Source organism: Gavia stellata, chromosome 2 (genome assembly GCF_030936135.1).
Source record: "Gavia stellata isolate bGavSte3 chromosome 2, bGavSte3.hap2, whole genome shotgun sequence".
NCBI classification, from domain to species: domain Eukaryota; kingdom Metazoa; phylum Chordata; class Aves; order Gaviiformes; family Gaviidae; genus Gavia; species Gavia stellata.
The window spans coordinates 15500224-15521453 of NC_082595.1; the positions used below are offsets into that span (position 1 = coordinate 15500224).

At 37.1% G+C, this 21230-nt stretch overlaps 1 protein-coding gene across 1 annotated transcript in view; it reads left to right on the forward strand.

Annotated features, from left to right (window-relative positions):
- PRKCE (protein kinase C epsilon) overlaps positions 1-21230 on the forward strand; it is a 299850-nt gene that overhangs the window by 179366 nt on the left and 99254 nt on the right. The window contains exons 3-9 of the mRNA XM_059835828.1: positions 8965-9124; positions 10078-10112; positions 11510-11595; positions 13781-13913; positions 16695-16837; positions 18032-18128; positions 19807-20021. Coding sequence (XP_059691811.1) covers positions 8965-9124; positions 10078-10112; positions 11510-11595; positions 13781-13913; positions 16695-16837; positions 18032-18128; positions 19807-20021 — 869 coding nt within the window. The remainder of the gene's footprint in view (positions 1-8964; positions 9125-10077; positions 10113-11509; positions 11596-13780; positions 13914-16694; positions 16838-18031; positions 18129-19806; positions 20022-21230) is intronic.

Genomic DNA, 21230 nt, shown 5'->3' on the forward strand with positions numbered 1-21230 from the left:
GCTTGGATGGAAACAAGTTGTTGCTATCAGGAGGGTGTTCTGGAAGTGGAATCAACATGAGATTTAGTAGCTTGAAAGTAGGAAGTGGTTTTCATTCCCCTTTTTACCTTCAGATACTGCGGCTGTTCTGCAGCTAGCATGCGACTGGGATATCCAGCGGGACCTTTTCAGTTCAAAACAGCTTCTGTCTTGCTGAGAAGTATGTAAAATTTCTACAATTGCCTTTTCTGTGACATCTTGCTGTGTCTCTGGTCATCCCCAGCCCCATGTCTTTTGCATGGCATACAACAGGATAATGGTTGCCTTGCTACAGATACTTCAGTAGTTTCTGTGCTGGCAAAGACTTGCTTTTTCAGGTTGCCATTCACTCATCCAGCATAACTTACCGCAAAAGGATTTAGGTTGGCTATTAGAAAACAGCCTGCTTGCCAGAGTAGTGAAACAAGATACATGAGTGCGTTGTGAAATTTCCCTTGCTGGAGGTTTTCAAGAACCATCACAAAAATGGAAGCTGAGGATGCCTGAAGTACTTGAGACCTTCCCCACTGCAGGAGGCTGTGGTCAGGCATCTCCTAGGCGCCTGCCACTTATGGTTCTGTTATTCTATGGCAAAGGAACAAAGCTGGAGTTGAAAAAATATTTAGGAAATAACTCCTGTGAAAGACCAGAAACCCCAGTCATACAAGGTTCTGTTTTATCGTGCTCTATGTACCTTTTGCAACTATTAGAAAAAGGCTGCTGAACTTCTCTGATGTATCACAAACACATGCTTAAAATGCTGTCATTCGGGATCTGTCTGGTTTAATAGTTACCTCTGGGAAAAGGGTTTTGTCCTGAAATTTTCACAATGCTTATTTTCCTTCTTAGCATCACAACACGATTTCCTTTCCAGGAACTGACAAAGGCCAGCAGCTCAGGTGTTGACCCTGCAGAGAGGTCAGTTGACCCTGCAGATACTTTCATAGCCTGGAGCTCTGTTAAAATAAACATGCACTTTGAAAGTTCATCTTCAACAGCAGCCTTGACCATGATGTTTTGCCATGTTTTCCTTCTTTCCTTCAAGATAGCCAAAGGACAGTCAATATGAGCGTGTGTCACCAGAGTATCGACCGCCACCACTATCACCACAAGTGGCTGGGCATGCTCTGAGAAGCATGCTGCAGTCACAATGCAGGACATGTTTGCAGACTTGCAGCAATATAAGGGTAGGGAAATCTAGTCCCAAGGATGGCTTTTGGTCTGATCATAGTTATAATAATCTTATAATAAATATACACTGCGTTGTAATAGATATGTAGCTTCTTCATTCAAAAGATAACGTACTTTTTTAACTTTGGTAAGTAGTTGATTTAATAAGAGATACTGCACCTTGTTAGCCTGTCAGGACTTAACACTATCATTACTATCACCAGGCTACTAATGCTACTTTTTACTAACACTGTATCAACACGAACTGAATGTTGCTGCCACAAACTAAATTAATTTTCTTCCTGTAACTTTATCATGTCAAATTATGGCACAAAAACTGTTCTACATTTTACAAATTATTATTTTACATTACTAGTTATGACATGAGTAGACCCATTACATTCTGTGGAGTAAGATTTTTCTCCTGAATAATAGCTTTAGTATTTACCATATGTAGAATGCATTTCCACCTCTCTAATTTCAATTGCAGATTTATTGACATAAGGGCATTGTGTTTAGAGTGAGGCTGTTTGTTCCTCCTGAAAGATAACACTGGAAGACCAAAATAACCTTAGTTAGCACTGATTGATTTTTTTTTTTTTTTCCCCCTGTTGTCTGTGACATCTCCTTTCCAACTGTAAAAGCTCTAAAGACTTGCGGAAAAAGTCTTGAAAGTTGAAATTTTCTTTTAAAAACCTCGAGATTTGAAATTGACTTTTCAGAAAACCTGTCATATAGCAATAACCTCCCTGTGGTATTTCTAGCTATATAACTTATTTTGCCAAATGCAATGCAATGTGAAAATTGTAGTTACAAGTTCTTTATTTCAGGAATACCATATTCTTAAAATCATTAATGTTAAATACCACCAATAAGGAAGTTGAAAGGAAGTAGGAGGAATCTGTCTCTGATTTGCTTACTTTGTGGATCTGACAGCTGTTTATCTGTAGGCGTTGCTACATTCACCCTCTAAGATGAGGTTGGTACCCCTGTCCTCTGTGTGAGCCCCCAGGGGTCTAAAAAATAAACCCTATACTTATGTCCATCCCCTACCAGTTGTCCCATCAACAGTTCCTGTAAAACAGAGATATGTTCATTAAATATTAGATTTATTAAAACATGCTGTATGATCATCTGAAGATGACCATGTGTAATTCCGTGTTGTTAATACCTTAAGCTTGTGTAAGTTGTCATTAATTCTGCAGGCACTATGCAGATGGAGAGCAGAAACATGTGAGGGCTCATCTTGATGGCTTTCTTAAGGAAAATCTCGAAGTCATTTGGAGGCGAATTTGGCTGGAGTATGTATGGGAACTAATCCTCCCTCAGCCCCAGCTTCTGCTGCAGCAGAGCAGATGGGCTGCAGCTGGGGCAGCAGTGGTACTTCACCTGGTTGCTTCAGGTACCAGGCTCCACGCTCCTGGTTTTGAACACTCAGTCCAAATTTTTGCCAGCCAGCAAGGTTGGGACATTTCTGAAAACTAAATCAGACTCCTCTGTGTGCTGAAATTGCAGTCAGACCTTTGGTATCTACGAGGCTCTTTAGTACTTCTGGACTTTATTTTCTCCTTTATTAAGTGAATTGAATGTGGAAGTATTTCCATTTGAAAGGATGTGGGGAGTTACTGTTGTCCCTTCAGCTTTGAGTGAGCTAATGAATGTGTTCATGATAATTACTAAGTGTATAGAGAAGGTTTGAATCATGTGGAAATAATCATTTGGATAGCTTTATAGGTTTGTTGTTGTTTTTTTTAAAAAAGGAAAGTAAAACAAGCCCTGAAACAAAAATGCGTGCCTGTCACAACCCCAATCACTTTTATCTGTTTGCATGTCAAGGGAAGTCTTTAAATACATGTAGGCAGAATCTCTCTTTTAGACAAGAATTTACACAGTTAAAGATAAGCATGTATTTGAAGGCAAATACATTTGAGCCTGAGCCCATGCTACAAAGCCACCCACCGTATTTGGGCTTGATATACTTGAAAATGCAATTTATTCTTCAATGCATTCAGTAAATAGCTCATGTTAACAGAGATGACTTGTCAAGACATCTGTCTCTTCTAAAACTCACCCATTCGGTGAGCATTTTTTCATTTCTTTAGTACCACTCATCATCTTTGTTTTCTTTAACGATACAGTATTATCTAAGGATCTGATTCTTTGCCTATTAAACAAGAAATTGCCTGTCAGCTTTCCTAAAGAAAGCAGATTCAAGATACAGTAAGCAAAACCTGCATGTTTATTCCTTGTTAAATACTCTGGAAATATTGTACTTCTAGAAAAAGACAGAAAAATTGCATGCTCTTTCTATGACTGTGATAAAGTATCCAGTTAATTTCTATGTTCATCAGTAGCAGCTTCATGAAATTATATTGTAGCATTTACCTTGCTATTTTTTATTTCAAAGTTACAAAATCAGTTTGTTGCATGTGTTACTACTAAGCAAGGCTTTTTTAAAAGAAAGGAGATAGAAATGGAAATATATGGGGGTGTTTAACTTTTTTCTTTTTTTTTTTTTTTTCTTTAAAGAAGATTAAGGCCTTAAAGGCAAAATCCTGTAACAGTTTCTGCCTGGAGAAATCTTGATGACAGTATATATGCTTCTACTGTAGAGGTCCAAAATAGAGTTTGGGAATAATCCTTTGAGACCTAATTTTGATGCACAGTGATCTGGTTACACTCCATCCTGAAACCTGAGGAGTCCTGGACAATTGTTCCTGCCCCTTCTCACTTTCCAACCTAACTTTAGGCAAATTACCTCTCTTGCCTCAATATCATTCCTCCGTTTAGATGTTATATAGTGCTAAAACAAAAGTTCTATTTCAGTACATACGTACCAGTTAAAGTGGTCAGGTTTAAATATGATGCAAAAGCTCTTAACTTTAATCTTCAGCAATAAAATATCTGTACAATCATTGTTGCTTTTGCATTTGTTGTTCAGTTAGGCTCTGTTGTAATTATTAAGGGTTGGTGTTAAACCAGCTGGGTTTTCTGGATGCTGGTTGTAATTACGGATGACAGCAATGTGAAGACGTCCAAGAGACGCCCAGGGTGAAAAGCCCTTTCTGCCACAAGTGCCGTGGAGGTGTGTTCTGTTTCATGGGGTTACCTGGCAGCTACACCAGTTGCTGTGTTACCTTTGTACATGGCCTACAGTTTGACTTTGATGGGGCAGTAGCCATGTAACTAAAACATCTGATTTATTTTTTTTCTTCCCCAAACATTGTCACTGTTCAATGCCAATCTCCTCCAGATTAAGGGAAGTTCCCAGCATGTTCTCTTTTAGAAGTTAGCATTCTGAGCAATAGCAAATGCTGAGAAACCTCTCTGTGCACATAATGTCTCTGTCTCTTCTTCTGCAATATTTTTTACAGAATTCTGTAAGTACTTGCAACATAGAGGATAAGGAATGGAAATGGCATATTTTGCTATGCAGGATAATTCTGCCTGTTGCACTTAGTGCTCCACACTGAATCCTTCTCATTTCCGCTGAAACCATTTTAGTATGAAATGAGACCTGATATGTTCCAGCCTTTGTTATTTGGTGGTGTACAGGGTATTTTTCCTCCAATCTTGCCCCCTTTGAGGGTTGCTGAGTGTTATGTGTCACTTTCTTATCTTCTAACTTCTGACTTATCATACATGCTTAACAGATACTACACGATTAACAGTGTTAAATGTAGTTCCAGACAGTTCATTTAAACATCCATTTTTCAAGTATTTATAAATTTTGTGGAATTTTGCATGCCACATACTTCTGACTTTTCTGACACTTCTCTAAGAGCTTGGAGTTAAGCTTGCAAGTCTTTTCAGTCTTTGAAATTGTAGGCAATATGTTTGTATGTACGTATGAGTCTATAAAAGCAATTATATGCTATTGTTTTCCAAATAACTCAGAGTTACTCTTGGCTGCAATGAAAAGAAGTAGTGCCATTACTGGGTATAGTTTTGAGACGAAATTAGTTCTAAATTTGCCGGTTCTCAAGTACCATCATATAAAGCCTAAACTCAGTGTGCTGCATTGACAGTATTCTCCATGAACACTTGGAAATTATCACAAGCCTTTCTTACTCCTTCTTTTGAAAATGAAAGTTAAATAAATGCGTTGAAAAAAGATACACTGAATAATATAAAGGGCTGAAGGATTCAAAATCAAAACAGGGAACAGAATGTATGTTACATAAAGAAGCAGCTTTTACTGAGGAAACGATAATCCTCTCTGACTATTTAGTAGAAATACTGTGAGAAGAAATTGTTGTTTATATTGGAACTTGCTTATAGCCTGACTACAACAAATCCACTTAATTTTCATTTGAACTCCTCTGCTAAGAATAGAAATGCCACTATTGGGCGGTATGTGGTATCCTAACAGTATTTTCTAGAATCTATCATATACCACTGTAAGACCTTGTCTTTTTAAAATATATTTAAAGGCCAGTTTTGTTTGGGATGCTCATGTTTTCTAAAGTATGTCTTGAAAACACTAGTTGGCTGTATCACACAAATGTGGAGGGTTTCCCCAAGTACTCCCTGTTTTCTGGTAGCATTTAGTGATCTCTGCTTTCCTGCTTGCGAACAAGTTTGGGGAGAGCAGTGTAGCTCCCTTTCTAAGGAGACGTCTTCAGACAGTTAAATTAACATCTCTAGTGTGGCTGTTCAGTATGAGATAAATGAACATCTCTAGTGTGGCTGTTCAGTATGAGATAAATAGATTTTAATTTAAACATAAGACTATTGTTAGTGCTACTAGAAATGAGTGGTTCACAGCCCTGGGTATGAGCCAGCACAGATGTGATCATCCGCTTCTGAGTCACCTGGGAAAGTTACTGCCTGGTTTGGTGCCTGTGGTCCACAACAGTGGTGTGAATCGTGTAAGACATGACAGTGTTTTGCTTGAGGACTGTGGAAAAGCATTGCTTATGTGTTTTTGTTGGGTAACAGTGAACAAGCTAGCTGAACTTAATGTAAACCAAGTGTAAAGCTCATGGGTGAATTAATTTCTCTTGGGACTTGGTCTGCTTTAATGAAAGGCTGGTGTCCAGTCATCCAATATCCTGTTGTGCACTGTAATGCTAGGTGCTACTCCAGGCCCCCCAAACAAGTACTGCTGCCGACTGACGAGGTGGGGACTCTACGCGGGCTGTAATGAGAGGTGAGTTAGAGGCAGAGTCACCACTGGGGAGTTGCTGCTCTTGGACACGTAGTTCATCAACACTAAAGCAGGATGCAGCGCACGGATTTGGCCAAGTGTTAGTCTTTAGTGGTAAATGTGAAACACCAGACTGACAGGAGAAACAGTTTTGGGGTAACTGGCTAACGGACCTCCAACGTTATCCAAGACAGACCAAGAAAACTACATTTCCCTGACTCTTTGAGCATCTTTCCCACACACAGAAATGCTGTTTGTGTGGAAATGATACTGATAATTGAGGCCTGCCATTTAACCTAATAATTTTAGGATTGGTGTATTGCTTGTAGCTGTTTTCAAGTCAGTGCATTTCTGACAAAGACACTGTTTTGTTGTTTTATTGTAACTATAAGTATTGCAAGTGAAAAAAATGAAATTTCATAAAAGCATTAAATATAGAACTGAAAGTAATACAGTAAAATTAGTTTTAAGACTTTGTTGGTAAAAAAAATAGTGTCATGATGTCTTTATTTAGCTAAAACAAGAAGAGGATTTTTATCTGCTCTGTAAAATTACAGGTGCTTTATCTGTGAAGAATTGCACGTAAGATGAAAAAAGGAGAAAAGCAGTATTGTAGACTGATTAACGTATCAAGTGTGAACTGTGCACTGTGAGAACATGTTGTTTATTTCATATAAGCAGATAACTTTTTGGGAAGCCTTTCCAGGAGAGTGGGATTTTAACTTTGTTACATCCAGGCTGCATACTTTAGCGAATTGGATGATAACCAAAAGAACAGTTCCCTGTTAATATAGAACTATTTCCTATAATAATAACTTCTAAAAGATTTCCAGCAGCTTTGTAAAGTCAATAAATTATTGAGAAGCTGGAAACAGGAGTCTGGTACGATTTCCAACTACTGTTACGTATTCTCTGTGGAACACAGTCTTTCTCTTGAGGGGCTGTGGTATTTATTAGACATCAGATTTTTGCTTAATGCATAAAAATAAACATAATTGATAACTATTTGGTACTTCTTATCTCTTTCTTGAGGGGGGACCTAGAGCCATTGTGTTTTGATTGTTCTTTAGCATAAATGAAAGGGGTAGCTTTCTGTATAAGTCAATGTGTATTTACCGAGAGCTCACTTAGAATAGAAAAGTAATGCCATTCTGGCCATCCCACAGATGTGTCTTCTTAGGGTGGAAACCCACACTGAGTATGAAGGTCTTGTAAGATGTTAATGTGTAAGGAGCTTAGGCTTTTTAGTACATAAATTAATTTGCTAGTGTCAGGGGTTTTAGCCCTTGCTGTGCAGTGAAAGAAATTTATCTTGATTCGTGGGTCTGTGCTCTGTATTTTCCCAGGATATCCATCCATTGGCTTAATTTAAGATCATTTTATAGGAATTCTTAAATCAATATCTTTTAACTTTACAACCCTCAAAATTAGGGTTTATTTCAGTGTTTGTAAAAGAATTTGAGACTCATATATTTGAGTTGTTCTCAGACATTTAACTTTTTTGTGTGTTACTGTTAAATACTGTACTGTTGCTTGGAGAACTCATTCATGTACAGAAAAGCTTGCAACAGACCAAAGTTGGCATCTTTAGCCATTGTAATGATTCAGGGTTGCTGAAATTCAGAGAATGACAAGTGTTAAATACATTTCAAGGTGTTACATGCACTGAAGTAGTGAGTGCATGGATTCAATTGGCAATGGATGACTGGATATGATCTCCTCCAAATCTGATATTCTGTTTTGCAGACACAGAAGTGGCTCAAGGAATGCTTGTAAAATCTGTCTTTCACTACCAGCTGTGTACTATTCATTGCTAATTCGTCCTCAGCTTTTGCTTAATGCATACAGAATACTATGGAGGTGTTAGTGATACTTTTCAAAATAAAGCCTTGGGAAAAAAGACCCACTGCACTCTGGAGGATTTTTTCCAAAAGTTTTCATTCTGAGATATATCAACTTCATTTTTTACTTCCTCTGCCATTAAATGTCATATACAATTGAACAGGAATTAGGTAAAAGGAACAGCTTCCTTCCCTTGAACATTTTGCTGGAAGTGTATTAGTATCAAAGTGGATTATTAGAGCATGAAGCTCAGATCTTAATCAGGAATTCTACAAAGTAATCAGTTGTAGATGGAATTTTTGTTCTGCTTGATAATATGTATTTCTACTCAACTTTCTTGCACTTCTGTCAGAACTTGCTGAATGTATGGAGACCAGGGGATGTTGGGATTTTTTGGTGGATTTTTTTTTTCCCCCCTGAAGATCAAGTGAAATGAGAGTCTGAGCTTTTTGGAGAATCTAACTGTGTAATTACAGTTAAAAAGGTGGTCAGTGTGCGTGATAGTGATGAAGTGCAGAAGACTTATTCCCAGTTTAGCATGAATTTACAGATAGAGGTTTAGAATAAATAGAAGTTCCTGTACTAGGCAATGAAAACCCTTGCCCTTTAGTAATTGATGCTAAAAAAGAAAAAAAAATACCCACAACTTAAGGAAGTTATCTTGCACTGCTAGCTACAGAGGATTATTTTTATTTTCGGAGAATATCTACTTATGTATTGCATTTGAGTTTTCCCGTATTTGTATCTGATACAGCCAGTGCGTATTGTTTTTTCCTCTATTTCAGCACCCAAAGACAATGAAGAACGTGTGTTCCGGGAACGTATGCGCCCCAGAAAGCGGCAGGGTGCTGTGCGACGCAGAGTACATCAGGTTAATGGACACAAGTTTATGGCTACCTATCTTAGACAACCAACTTATTGTTCGCACTGCAGAGATTTTATATGGTATGACTTTGCTTTCTTCGCAACTTTGTATTGAAGAGTTAACATACCCTCCTGTTTTGCTGAAGTGTCTAAGTGTAGATTTAGACCTCATATCAGACCTTTAGATTTTGCCAAGATGACTGAATTCTCCTTTATGTGCTTAAGTATCACCATCTTCCTCCTAGGAAATGCCAAGCTCCTATACATCCACCTGAAGTTAATGAAATATGGGAATATTAGACCTTTAATGATCCAGGGTTTTGGGTGCTCAGTGTATACAGGGTCTTTCTTATTACAGTCTATGTCAAAAACTCCCTTTTAGAACTGATTTACATTAGTTTTGAGTACTTGCAGTTTTCAGATAGGGAAAAGTGGGAGAGACATTCAGTTTTCAGTGATTTTTCAGTAACTCTGTTGATGTTTTCCAAAGTTACCTAGAGATACTGATTTGCACCTTAATACACATAAGATCTGATGTGATCCATAATTAATAATTCTTAAAGAGTGTGTAATGAATCAGTATTTTTTAATGTGAAATGATGTGAATTGTACATGAACTCAACTACATTCCTCTAAGAAGTGTCTGCAGGTTAGGCTTTAGGTTAGCTAAAATGATTTCAAGCAATAATATTGGTAAATGCAATCTTCTGTATTTAGAGGCCTGTTTGATGATTATTTTACTGGCTTGCGGCTTTCCTTTCTATATACCCTTTGGCTTTGCCTATTTTATTATAGTAAATGTGTCTTTACTTCTGAATCCCTTCATGGCCTGTCTTCCAACCTGTTACCTCTTACCAGCTGAAATGTGGTTCCTACTTTGAACTGATCTCAGTCTAGGCATGCAGTTATCAGATGATTGGTTATAAGAAGCTATTCTTTTAAACTTGTTGCATGTCCAGTAAAGAGAGGAAAAAATATTTTTAATTTTTAAAACTATATATTCTTCATTTTCTAAACCATTGTTTTATTTTCAGGGGTGTAATAGGAAAACAGGGATACCAATGTCAAGGTAAGAGAAAATCTACAGGGGACAGTTTGAATATATATATTATATTATAATATATAAATAATAAGATATTTTCATCAAGCATTGTGTATGTACGGTTTTAATAATTTAGCACAAGATGATCAGAATAAGTTTGCCTCACCAAAGATACAGTCTCTACAGTAAGTCAGAGTAAGATTTTTCAAAACTGTTGGTCTTAGGCAGCATATATGAGGTAGGGGCACAGTTAACATCTCTGAACAGCAGAGCCTAGGTATTTCTTGATACACATCCAACTAAGGGGGCATATCTACGGATGTTGGCTTCTTCGTTCTTCACTTCTTGCATTTTAAAATCATGAATTCTTTATTCTGCTTAAGATTCTTTGTTTAAAAATGCCAGGTAATTGCAAAGACTGTAATTAAATAGATGAGATAATTATAGAGGTCATCATTAGAGAAGGTTATAGCAAAGACTGCAGAAGTGCTTCATTTTTAGTTCTCATTTTTCAACTCAGTTTCTTCTACTCTAAATTTTTTATGCAGTCACCTCTTGGGATGATGTTTTTCTATTTAAATCTCATCTGACAAGTAGAAATAATCAAGTTAGAGAAGATTTTTCAGTTACAAAAGACTTGATGAAATCTTATGGTAAATAAATAAAGGCAAATAATGGGTTTATATGCTATAATAAGAATTACTGTATTAACATACAGCAGAGGTTCCTTGAGTTCTTTTTTTTTTTTCTTACAACAATGACCAAAGCTAGAAGATAATGAAATTCATTATTTCACTCTGAAGGTATTTTTCTTCACTTAATGACCTTGAATCCCACAGTACGATAGACCTTGCAATTTTTAATCTTATCTGTCATATCTGCAAATGTTATTCATTGATTAAGTAATCAGTATGAATATTGACAAAGCATTTTTGCCTCCTGAAAGCTTTTACTATTATCAACTTATGATAATGCGTTACAGAAAGAATGTTCAACTTTGGTTTTTCTGTTCTTTGACATTTACAATGAGTTATCTTTATGTCTCTTTTCCTCTGGAAGCTCTTCAGACAGGAATTGTTTTTGCCATTGTATTTCATATAATGTGGAGATCATGGCTTTATCAGATAAAGAAATCAAATATGTAAAAACTGAGAAGAATTGCAATTAATATTTCAGAAGGTAGTTTTTGGTTTTACATACTGAGATTTTGACAGATATGCTTTAGTTCTCTTAAGATTCATTGGTCTCTTGAAGAGTCCATTATCTTCTGCCTTTGAAAGCCAGACTTACTTCATGGGACTCACCAAGTCATCAGTCACTTACAGTCTTTCAAGTCCCTACATTTCTAGTGTTCTGGGATGAGTCTTTTGCTTTAAAATCAATCTTCATGAAAACTCATTCTTTTATCTGTTTTTTGTTTATAGTTTGCACTTGTGTAGTCCACAAGAGATGCCATGAACTTATAATAACGAAGTGTGCTGGCTTAAAAAAACAGGAAACTCACGATGAGGTAAATGTTTATAAAATAAATTTTCTAGATAAAACTCTGTCTTTCATCTGTTCAAAGTAGTGTCATCTCCTTTGTTTAATCGATAGATGTTATAGACTTTTTTGTGCCCTTCTGGTCGTCTGGTGATGTAACATTTACTTTGGAATGACAGATTACCATAACAGTTTCATCTACATGGGAATTATTATACAGCAATTTATTACTAATTAGTAAACTTTTTATAACGTCTGAATGCTTAAAATCTCAGTGAGCTCTTTCTACTCCTTTTCATTTTTAACATTCTCCATTTCTGAGTTAATATGCATTTTGTAATTTTAATTCAAAAGAAGCAGGATGGGATCCTTTATCCCTTAACTGCATTTTGTGTGGCTGAGTCATTAGCAGCTTGTAGGATAGGCAGTATGCTTGGGTATATTGCAACAACATAAAAGACTGCCCAGAATTTGCTTGCAAAGTCTCACCTCAACAAAGACTGCATCCAAACTGTCAAAATGTAGAACAAAAGCCATCCGTGTGTTGAAGAATGCCCATGGATATTGGATAAGACAGTAGTGATAACACAAGGTACTGCATAGCTAACAGGTTTTCCAGCATAATTACTCCCTACCTCTAGCAAGCTTTTGTATATTAATGGAATTAACACAATATGTGCTTCATGTTATCATGCATTTAAATAAATGAAGACATCACCTGAAAATGAAATTAGCTGTCTTCAGAACCGTACTGTCAGGGAGGTAAATATATCTGCCAACAGCATGTTCAGCTCAGGATCAAAAGAGAAAACAAAGCAATCCTTTCACTTGGGTTAAAGGTCTCTCTCAGCTAAGATGGCCCTTTTAGGCTTTCTTAGGTAATTAATGTTAATTAGACAGTCATATACCAGGGAGCGATGTGACAGCTGTGTGTTCAACTCCCTTAGATTCCTCAGCTTTGGGGTATCCTTTTATGGCTGGGTTCATAGGGGACAGTTGGGTTTATGGTTTTTTTAAACAGTTGTAGCCCTCAGATGTGAATGCTGAATGTGAATGCTTTATCTTATACAGAAGGTTTTTTTGTTTATTTGTATATTAACAGTAAAGCTAATGAATGCTCACTGTCCTGTTCTGTTTTGTGCAACAGCAAGGGCCTACTATCTTCCACCATAGGATTAGGTGAGGTAGTCTGTGGGTGATCCCAGTTCCTTGGCCACATGGAAGTACATTTCTTAGTTTTATTTAGTAAAAACCTACCTTTCTATGCTTGAAAAAGCCTAGTTTTAAATTACAAATGAGAGTTGTGTGTAACAATGGTTTTAAGCCATTCTTTCAACTTTGATACGAATTTGACTGAGACACTAACAGATCTCGTTCTTCCTGTGCAAGTCACTACCGTTTTTCATACTGGAAGCATTCTTCAATATCTGGTTCACAACCAGTATTTTACATCCGAAACTTGAACACTTGCATAGGATTGTGATAAAGAACTGTGTTTGGCTGGTGTTGTTTTTGCATAGTACTCACAGGAAGATACAAAATCTTCCGTAGATTTACATTCCCAGGCTCCAGACTGGTGGAGACTTGTATGCTTTGCTGATACAATGCTCTTATTGTTTAGAAGGGGTACTAGATCACTGGAGAGAAGCCAGTGGTAATAGGAAAGGGAAGGAAAAACATAGAAATAAATCTCCTGCTAGGCAGTGGCCACTATAAAAACTTACCGGTGATATCCTTTAATTAGAAAGTAATCGTACCTTGGAATCCCTGAACACAACAAATTATCGTTGTCATTTTCATAATCTAAAGAAGAGTGGGATATGAAAAAGTAAGGGGGTTGTGATATATTTCTCTTTCTTAGTCCTGTATTAGTTCAGCCTCCTGCTGCTAAAACAATTGGGAGTGACTTCCTTGCCTTCCATGTTAAGAGATCTTTCCTGATAGCCATGTATTTGTTGTTCCCAGAAGTACTAGGAAGCAGACTTTAGTCTTTATCTCTTGGACAACAGCAGCCCTTCCCCCTCTTTTCCCCAAATAAAGTAGTGAGAAGAACTCTGGAGCTGGAGTATAATCTAATGCAAAGATTATCATCCGAGCACAAACCTATTTCATCTTGTTTGAATTCTGTGTGGTTACAAAACATAACAGGGCCTCGGCGTACACTGATTGTAAAGAGTAATTAGAGTGAAATATGCTGTGCTCTCCTTTTTCAGCAAGTGGGATCCCAGCGTTTCAGTGTCAACATGCCTCACAAGTTCAGCATTCACAATTACAAAGTGCCCACCTTCTGTGACCACTGTGGTTCATTGCTCTGGGGTCTTTTGAGACAAGGTTTACAATGCAAAGGTAAGGATTACCACTTCAGAGCTTTACTTTTTCTTTGTGAGTGCAGTACACTTGGAAAGACTTTATGTTATTCTGTCTTTTCCAGCGTGTACAGAAATGAATGGAAAGTAAATAGCGGACTTCTGTAGAGATTGCTATAATGGTTAGAAAATGGTCCTTTACCCTGTCTGCAACACCAGTCAGTAACAAATGCAGAGGACACAGATGCCAAAACACATTTTGCACTCGCTGCTGTGTAGGTTTATTGCCACATAGGAAATGAGAAGTTGACAGAAAATTAGGAGCATGAGAATTTACATCCCTTCAGCTCATATGCCTTTTGTTTTTCAGGTTTGTGGTGATGGTTGTTAAACTTTTTAAACATCATTGTTCCAGCTACTTTTCCCTTTAATACCACCTTCAAAAACTACTATTATGTATTGGCTAGGCTAGGCAGAACAAGTCTTGTGTGCCCATATCCAGAAGATGAGGTATTCTGATATCTGGCTAAATCATCCTTTGTGATGGTCTGCCTAGCCCCTCTATTCCAGAAAAGAAAGGATTCATTATATTCTGCAGCTTAAGGACTGTGTACTCTGTACAGTAACTGTATATGAAGTTACTGCTGGAAGGTGCATTCATGTCATTTTAGCTGTCTAACAGGAATGGTTGGTTCCATATATCCTTGTTTCAAGTAGATCTACATATTCTAAAAGCGGGAGAAAACAATACAAACACTCGCAAAGGAAAGTAATATTTTAGAAACAGTGAATTGAACAGTACCTAATGGAATTATAAGCATTTTCATTTTGTTACACCTTTACAAATGGGTAGGTCCATCTTCATAAATACAAAAATCATGTTATGTACACTTCTCAACAGCAGAAACATGGAGTCACACATATATGTATAAACGTGTAATCTTTTAAATATATGCTTTGCAGCATTTAAGATGAGACATAACTATAGGTGAAGGTCAGACCTAATGCTTCGTGTCGCAAGTTGCTGAGCAGCAGGGTAAAGAAGAAATTTCTTTCATGGCAAAGTGATACACAGTGAGAGCATTCTGAAGTTTAAGCCTTCCCTTGTGATTCTAGCTAGTGAGCAGTGATAAAATGTTAGACTCTAAATATTGTTACTTTACTACTATTAAAGATTTTGTTCAAATGTTATCTCAGTCGTGGTGGAGATATGTTCAGAGAAGATTTTTCAATTAAACCTGATTTTTTTCTCTTGGATTTTTAATCAGAGCTATAGTATCTCTCCACTTAATCTGTAAATACATTAGTTCACTTTCATATTCTCTCTCAAGTACCGTAGTGGTTCATTTCCTCTTAACTGTAGAAAATAATGTTATTTCTCATGTGTATGCATTTACTGTGTAGCAGATGGATAGAAACAATAGTTCAGAGAGCCTGTTTGCTTTCTCCATGTTCATAAAATTAGTGCCTACAAAAATGCGGTATTGTCTGCATGAAGCCTAGAACTGACCTGAGCTGGAAATGTCATTTTCTCCGTGCTTTGAACAAGTGCCAAACAATGCTCCCTTCTTCAGAGATGTACTTGCTTGCCCAGTGTGGTTATTAACACCATGAAAAGTGTATTCCAGAGGTTTATTCTTCTTCTGTTTTTTCACTGCTTACTGCCATGCTGCTTTTTACAAAATATGTTCATGAAGTTGGACTGTACAAAATTTTCCTGCTTGCTTTATTTCAAGCAGTTCAGTAACTCAGTGTCCACTGTTACGGATCCTAGGTCAAACGTTTTACTTGCCACTGCGCTTTTGTCACTGAATATACATGCACTGAAAATACCATGTGTAGCAATTTCTTTTTGCTGCTCTTGTGAGCTGAAACATAATTGAAAAGGAAAGGCACCTGCTTTCTGAAGTGCATGGTTACTGCTGCAGATACAGTGCCTGTGTATAGTCTCAGAGGCAAATGTGTTTTTTTCTTTAAGGCTTATACGGTGAAAGCATTGTTGATGAACAATATAATGAAATGCAGCTTTGTAAATACATACCTTTTAATTTTTTTTCTCTAATAAGTAATGAAATGAGGAATTTGAGCAATTGAATGTTAATCTAGTATTTAATTACACTTGCAGTTTTGCTTTCTTTATGCCTTGTTCCACAAGAGGGCAGTGAAGTCCTAACCAATCCACACTATGCTATTTTTAATGGAGCTATGTTCTCCTCCCTACCTCATAACCTGGAAGCAATAGAAACTTTTTTCCTCTTACTAGTGTACTAGTTTCAGGAGATGGTATTTAAGAGAAAGAGCTTACTAAATGGATTGCCATCTAAAGAAAGCGAGTGTCTGACAGTGCCAAAGACTTTTATTCAAACTTAAAACACTGTTGGTTTTATCCCTGCCTACATTAGGAGTTAATCATCTTCAGTAAAATAGAGTAAGAAGTCATAATACATGAGGAACTAATGTTGTGCTCTCAGTATGAGAGCAGAAGTGGACTCCTAAAATCCAAGCTCTGAAGGACTTTTCTTCTAATTCACATTCTATTTAAGATTTACAAGATCATTAGATATTTTCGTTTGTTCCTGTGTCTGTTCTGCATACTGTGTGAAAACACTGTTCTGCATTATCATAGCAGAAGAATGATAACCAAGTTAATAATTTCATATCAGCATTGAAGTATCACTGCAAATCCAGCTAAGTATTTTTCTACTGAAGTTATATTTATTTGAAAAATTTATTGGTAGGTCCAATAAAGTCTTACTTAAATAAAACAAATGCATGCCAAGGTAGTATTTAATTTACTCTATTACTTTATATTTCATCGCAGTTTGCAAGATGAATGTACATCGACGCTGTGAAACAAATGTGGCACCAAACTGTGGAGTGGATGCTAGAGGCATAGCTAAAGTTCTTGCAGATCTTGGAGTCACTCCAGATAAGATCACTAATAGTGGACAGAGGAGGAAAAAGGTAATTTTACTATGTAGTGTCACATAAAAAATGAGATAAATATGGCTGTATTGTAACTTTACTAGCTGGGTTTCAATCCCACTCACTTGACTTGCACAAGGCTTTTTTTTTTAAGTCAGTACAGAACTAAAACTTTGGCTTTTGATTTATAAGTGCAAATCATCTATTCTGAATTTTGATATGAAATTTATTTTGACCTGCTACAATTTTGCAAACCTGAAGTCTGTATAGAGTCTGGAAGGATTTCCCCTTTTTAATTTTGAGGAAGGAGATTTGGCACAGAGACAGTGTCTGACACAAAAGTTTATGAAAACGTAAATGTCTCTTTGGCTCAGAATTGGCATTGGATAATTGATTGATTGAGGCACAGCTCTACTGCATAACATTTGTAAATGGTGATAAATGAGCAATGTGCTGATTCTCATGAAGAGGAGCTGTTTGCCAGATGACGGTTTTCCAGAGTTATCATCACAATTATGGGAAGAGCAAGGCTGTGCTAGAAATAAAAAGCATAGGTCACCCCAAGTACATCCAAAGCTGGTGGGGTTATTCTGGATTGATAATATATATCCTGGATCAGAATTTGGCCACACTTTCTACCTCTATTTGCATGATTGTGACAACAGGCCCATTCTCTCACTTACAGAAATAGGCAATTTTTACCATAATTTCTTAAAACGTTGACATTTGGTTCTGTTAATTTTCCTGATTATTGCACACTTGGATCCCATGGACACCGTTTTAAAATGTTACAGAAACATAGAAGACTCAGGAATAAATTAATTGATTTGTGACTCCTAGGAAAAGATGTTGTCATGTTGTTACTGCATGAGTTAGTTTGCAGTGCTTGCTGGTACTTGTTGTAGTTAAATGTATTTACCGGATAGATTTCTACACAGGCTCATAGTGGCTATACAAAACTTTCCCACTCACTGGGTATGCTTACCACATTTATTTCATCTCAAGAACCTGTTTTTCTTTAAATTGCCAGTTCTTTCTCTGTTTACGTTATGTCCTCCATTTGATGTGATGCCATCTACTGTCTGGTTGAGGTCCTGCCAGTGAGAATCTGTAGGGGTAGAACATCCTCACTTTCTTTCATACTGCTACTTGTGAATTAATGTTGTTAAATTAAATTTCCTCTTGGCACGGGAGGTTCTCATAGCTGAGTACCCCTTTTGGAATTGTTCTTAGCTAATTGCAGGTGCAGAGACTCAACAACCAGTTCCTGGAAGCGCATCATCAGAAGAAGATAGGTCAAAGTCAGCACCAACTTCTCCATGTGATCAAGGTCAAACATCTCTTTTTATTTCCTAACTGATATATATTGTCACATATTTTCCTTCTTTACGAGGAGGAAAAAAAGCTATCAGCCCCACCTTCTGTAGAACCAAATCAATGAAGTAGTTACCACCGGAAAATTAAGCACTTAAAGTTATGAACTGCAAAAATTTTTTTAAAAGGCCTTCTCATTTCATTTAAATCTGTGAAATTAAGTGCCTTTTAAAGGGGAAATTATAAAACAGTCATCTTACACTATTGTTATGTTTACTAGATGAGTCCTTGCCTAACCAAATACTTTTATGTAAGGAGTTTATATATTCTACTGTAAGAGCGAGAACATTTTACATAGAACCACAGAACTTGAGAGAGCCTTTATCTATGTGAAAATCCTCTGTCTGTTAATAATTTTTTGAGATAAATTTGCCTCCTTGCGATTCCGTGTTGAACATTTGTGATAATAAAAGCTTCCATCCAGTTAGGCTATGCTAGTGTGTCTGTGTGGTATCTAGAGGCTTCGTAAAACCATGTTTACTTTCAGTGATTTTTTTGTGCATAGATTTGGAGACAAATATTTTAATCTTCGCTGATATGACCTGATTTCATTGAGCTGAATAGCCTGATTGACAGAATGTGTATGTCAGCAGCACTCTTTGAATCTGATCTGACTGTTGTTTTTAAAAATCAGAAGTCTGTGAGGTATCTTATGTACCATCACGTGTGTAAACTGATGAATGAAAAAATCTTTACATCAAGACATAGGAAGATGAATACTTGTCTGTCAAATTCTTTGAAAATTATTTACGCTTGAGAAATTTCTCAGCCTTATTTTTAGGGACGAGACTTCCAAAGCTCCATGGTAATAAGCACTGTAAAACTCGGAGTCCAGAACTGATTTAAATTTGTCAACCTTTTTGTTTCACAGACAGCGTTTTGGTTAAATACTGTTTTTTAAATATCTGACATTTGCTTAAAATAAGAACAAAGAATTTGTCTAAATTATCTCTTAAATTTCACTTTTGTAGCTGTCCAGTAAAGTTCTTGCTTCCAAGGCCATCAGGCAGAAGTACTATGCAAGACCTTGAGGCAGACCCCAAGGTCCGTTAGTAGCTGGGACTCACTGTGTTTGAGAAACCTTCAGAACCATTTAGCAGATATACACAATTGCTGCTTGAAGCAGCACTAGGAACTGGTCAAATACTTTATTGGCAAGCATCTGATAACAGCTGGAGCTGAATAAGATGCTTCATTCACGTTCACTTCAGGGACTGGGATGCCCAACTATCCTTTGAACTTTTGAAGATATGACTCTAAAATACTTAAGCAGGAAGATGAGTAAGTGCTGCAGGAAGATAAGGGTATTCAAAACAAAGTACTTCTCTGTGGTACAGGAACACCCAAAATCACTAAAACAACTATTAGGCCACTATTCTGACTTATCTTTCAAGTTTTGGATATGTCATTCTCTTAGGTTCATTTTAAAAGGCCGCCCTTCCTGTTAGGTCAAGGCTTTGGCTGATTACTGTAAGGTGGAGAAGCAGTTTGCTAAATATGTATTTTTAACCACAGAATGCTCTACACAGCATTCGAGGATGATGACTGTCCCTTCCCAAAACTCATACAGACTAACACAGGCTGTTTTTCTGATGGTTGGTTAAAACAAACACTTTTTTCTCCCATTTCCACAGAAATCAAAGAGCTGGAAAACAACATTAGGAAAGCATTATCATTTGACAATCGGGGAGAGGAACACAGAGCAACAGCTACAACATCAACAGACAACCAGCTTAGTAAACCTGGGGAGAATGGTGAAAATGGGGAGGTCAAGCAGGCCCAGACCAAGCGAATAGGCCTTGAAGAGTTCAACTTCATCAAAGTACTGGGGAAAGGCAGCTTTGGCAAGGTGGGTAGGTTTTTTGGGGGGTGGGGGTTTGGGGTTTTGTTTTTTTACTGGTTTGCAGGCTTTTTTTGACTGTACTGCTTTGAAAGTATTCATAGTGACATTCAGAAATTGCTTCCACCCCAGGGGTTTCCTTCCATCTTTACGCACTGGGTAAAGATTGGGTAGCTTTTACCCCACAGATCAGGAATATCAGCGTCCTGTTCTGCTGGCATTTTCTGTGCTCTAGTTCACTTCGTTAACTAGGGTCAAGCCTTTTGAAAAAAAATGTCAATGTTTTACTATTTCAGGATATTGATAATGAAGACATACATATAGTTACATACATACTGTTCAACAAGATTAGTTGTGGTCAAGCAGGAAAATCAGCCCAGGAATAATGCTGTGGAGTTCTGAGTTCATTCCCTTTCTAGATAATGCCCAGTTCAAGTTTACTTCTTTCACAGAACAGTTTGTGTGCTTGTTTTTCCTCAGTGGGTGTGTTCAGTGCTGGAGGAAGCAGACCTCAAGCATTTCCACTCGGATATGACGAGTGCAAGAGACTTAGACAGCTGCCCAAGATACCGCGTATGCAGCAAAGATGTAACTCACCAGATACCTTCCCAGAGTAGAGAATTGATGAGGGTGGAAGGGTCATTGCTCTATTTACAGGGCTTATAGATTTTCTTTTCACAGTGCTGTGCACCGTAGAATCAAAGAGGAGGACTGAAATGTGAATCTGTTTCAGAAGTACACCCTTCCTTGATATGCAGGAACTGCAGATGCAGAAGGACAGGACTGAAGCAGTTCTTTTGTCTCTCTGTTTTCTAATCCTTTCTCTGAAAATTACCCTGGCTCCAAGCCAGAACTGACCTTAAACGAAGTGTAGGACTTGAACCTTAAACAATAGTAGTAGTTAAAATCAACAACTTTAAAGCGGCCAGAATGGTACATGGGATTGTATACTAAGTTCATCACACACAAATCTCACTACCAAAAGTGGGAGATAAAAGTAGGAAATAAATTTCTGTTCTATATCAACTTCCTTCCTTTTTTAGTTTTTGAGATCTCATTAGTAGGCACTCATTAAAATATTTGAATGAGGGGATAAAAATTTTTTATCTTCCGCTTTCTTAACTAACAAACAAAACAGATACCGTCTGTTTCAAATTTAAAGAATACCAGAGGTATCTTTTTCTAAAATTACATTACTTTACTTTTAATGTTGTAAAC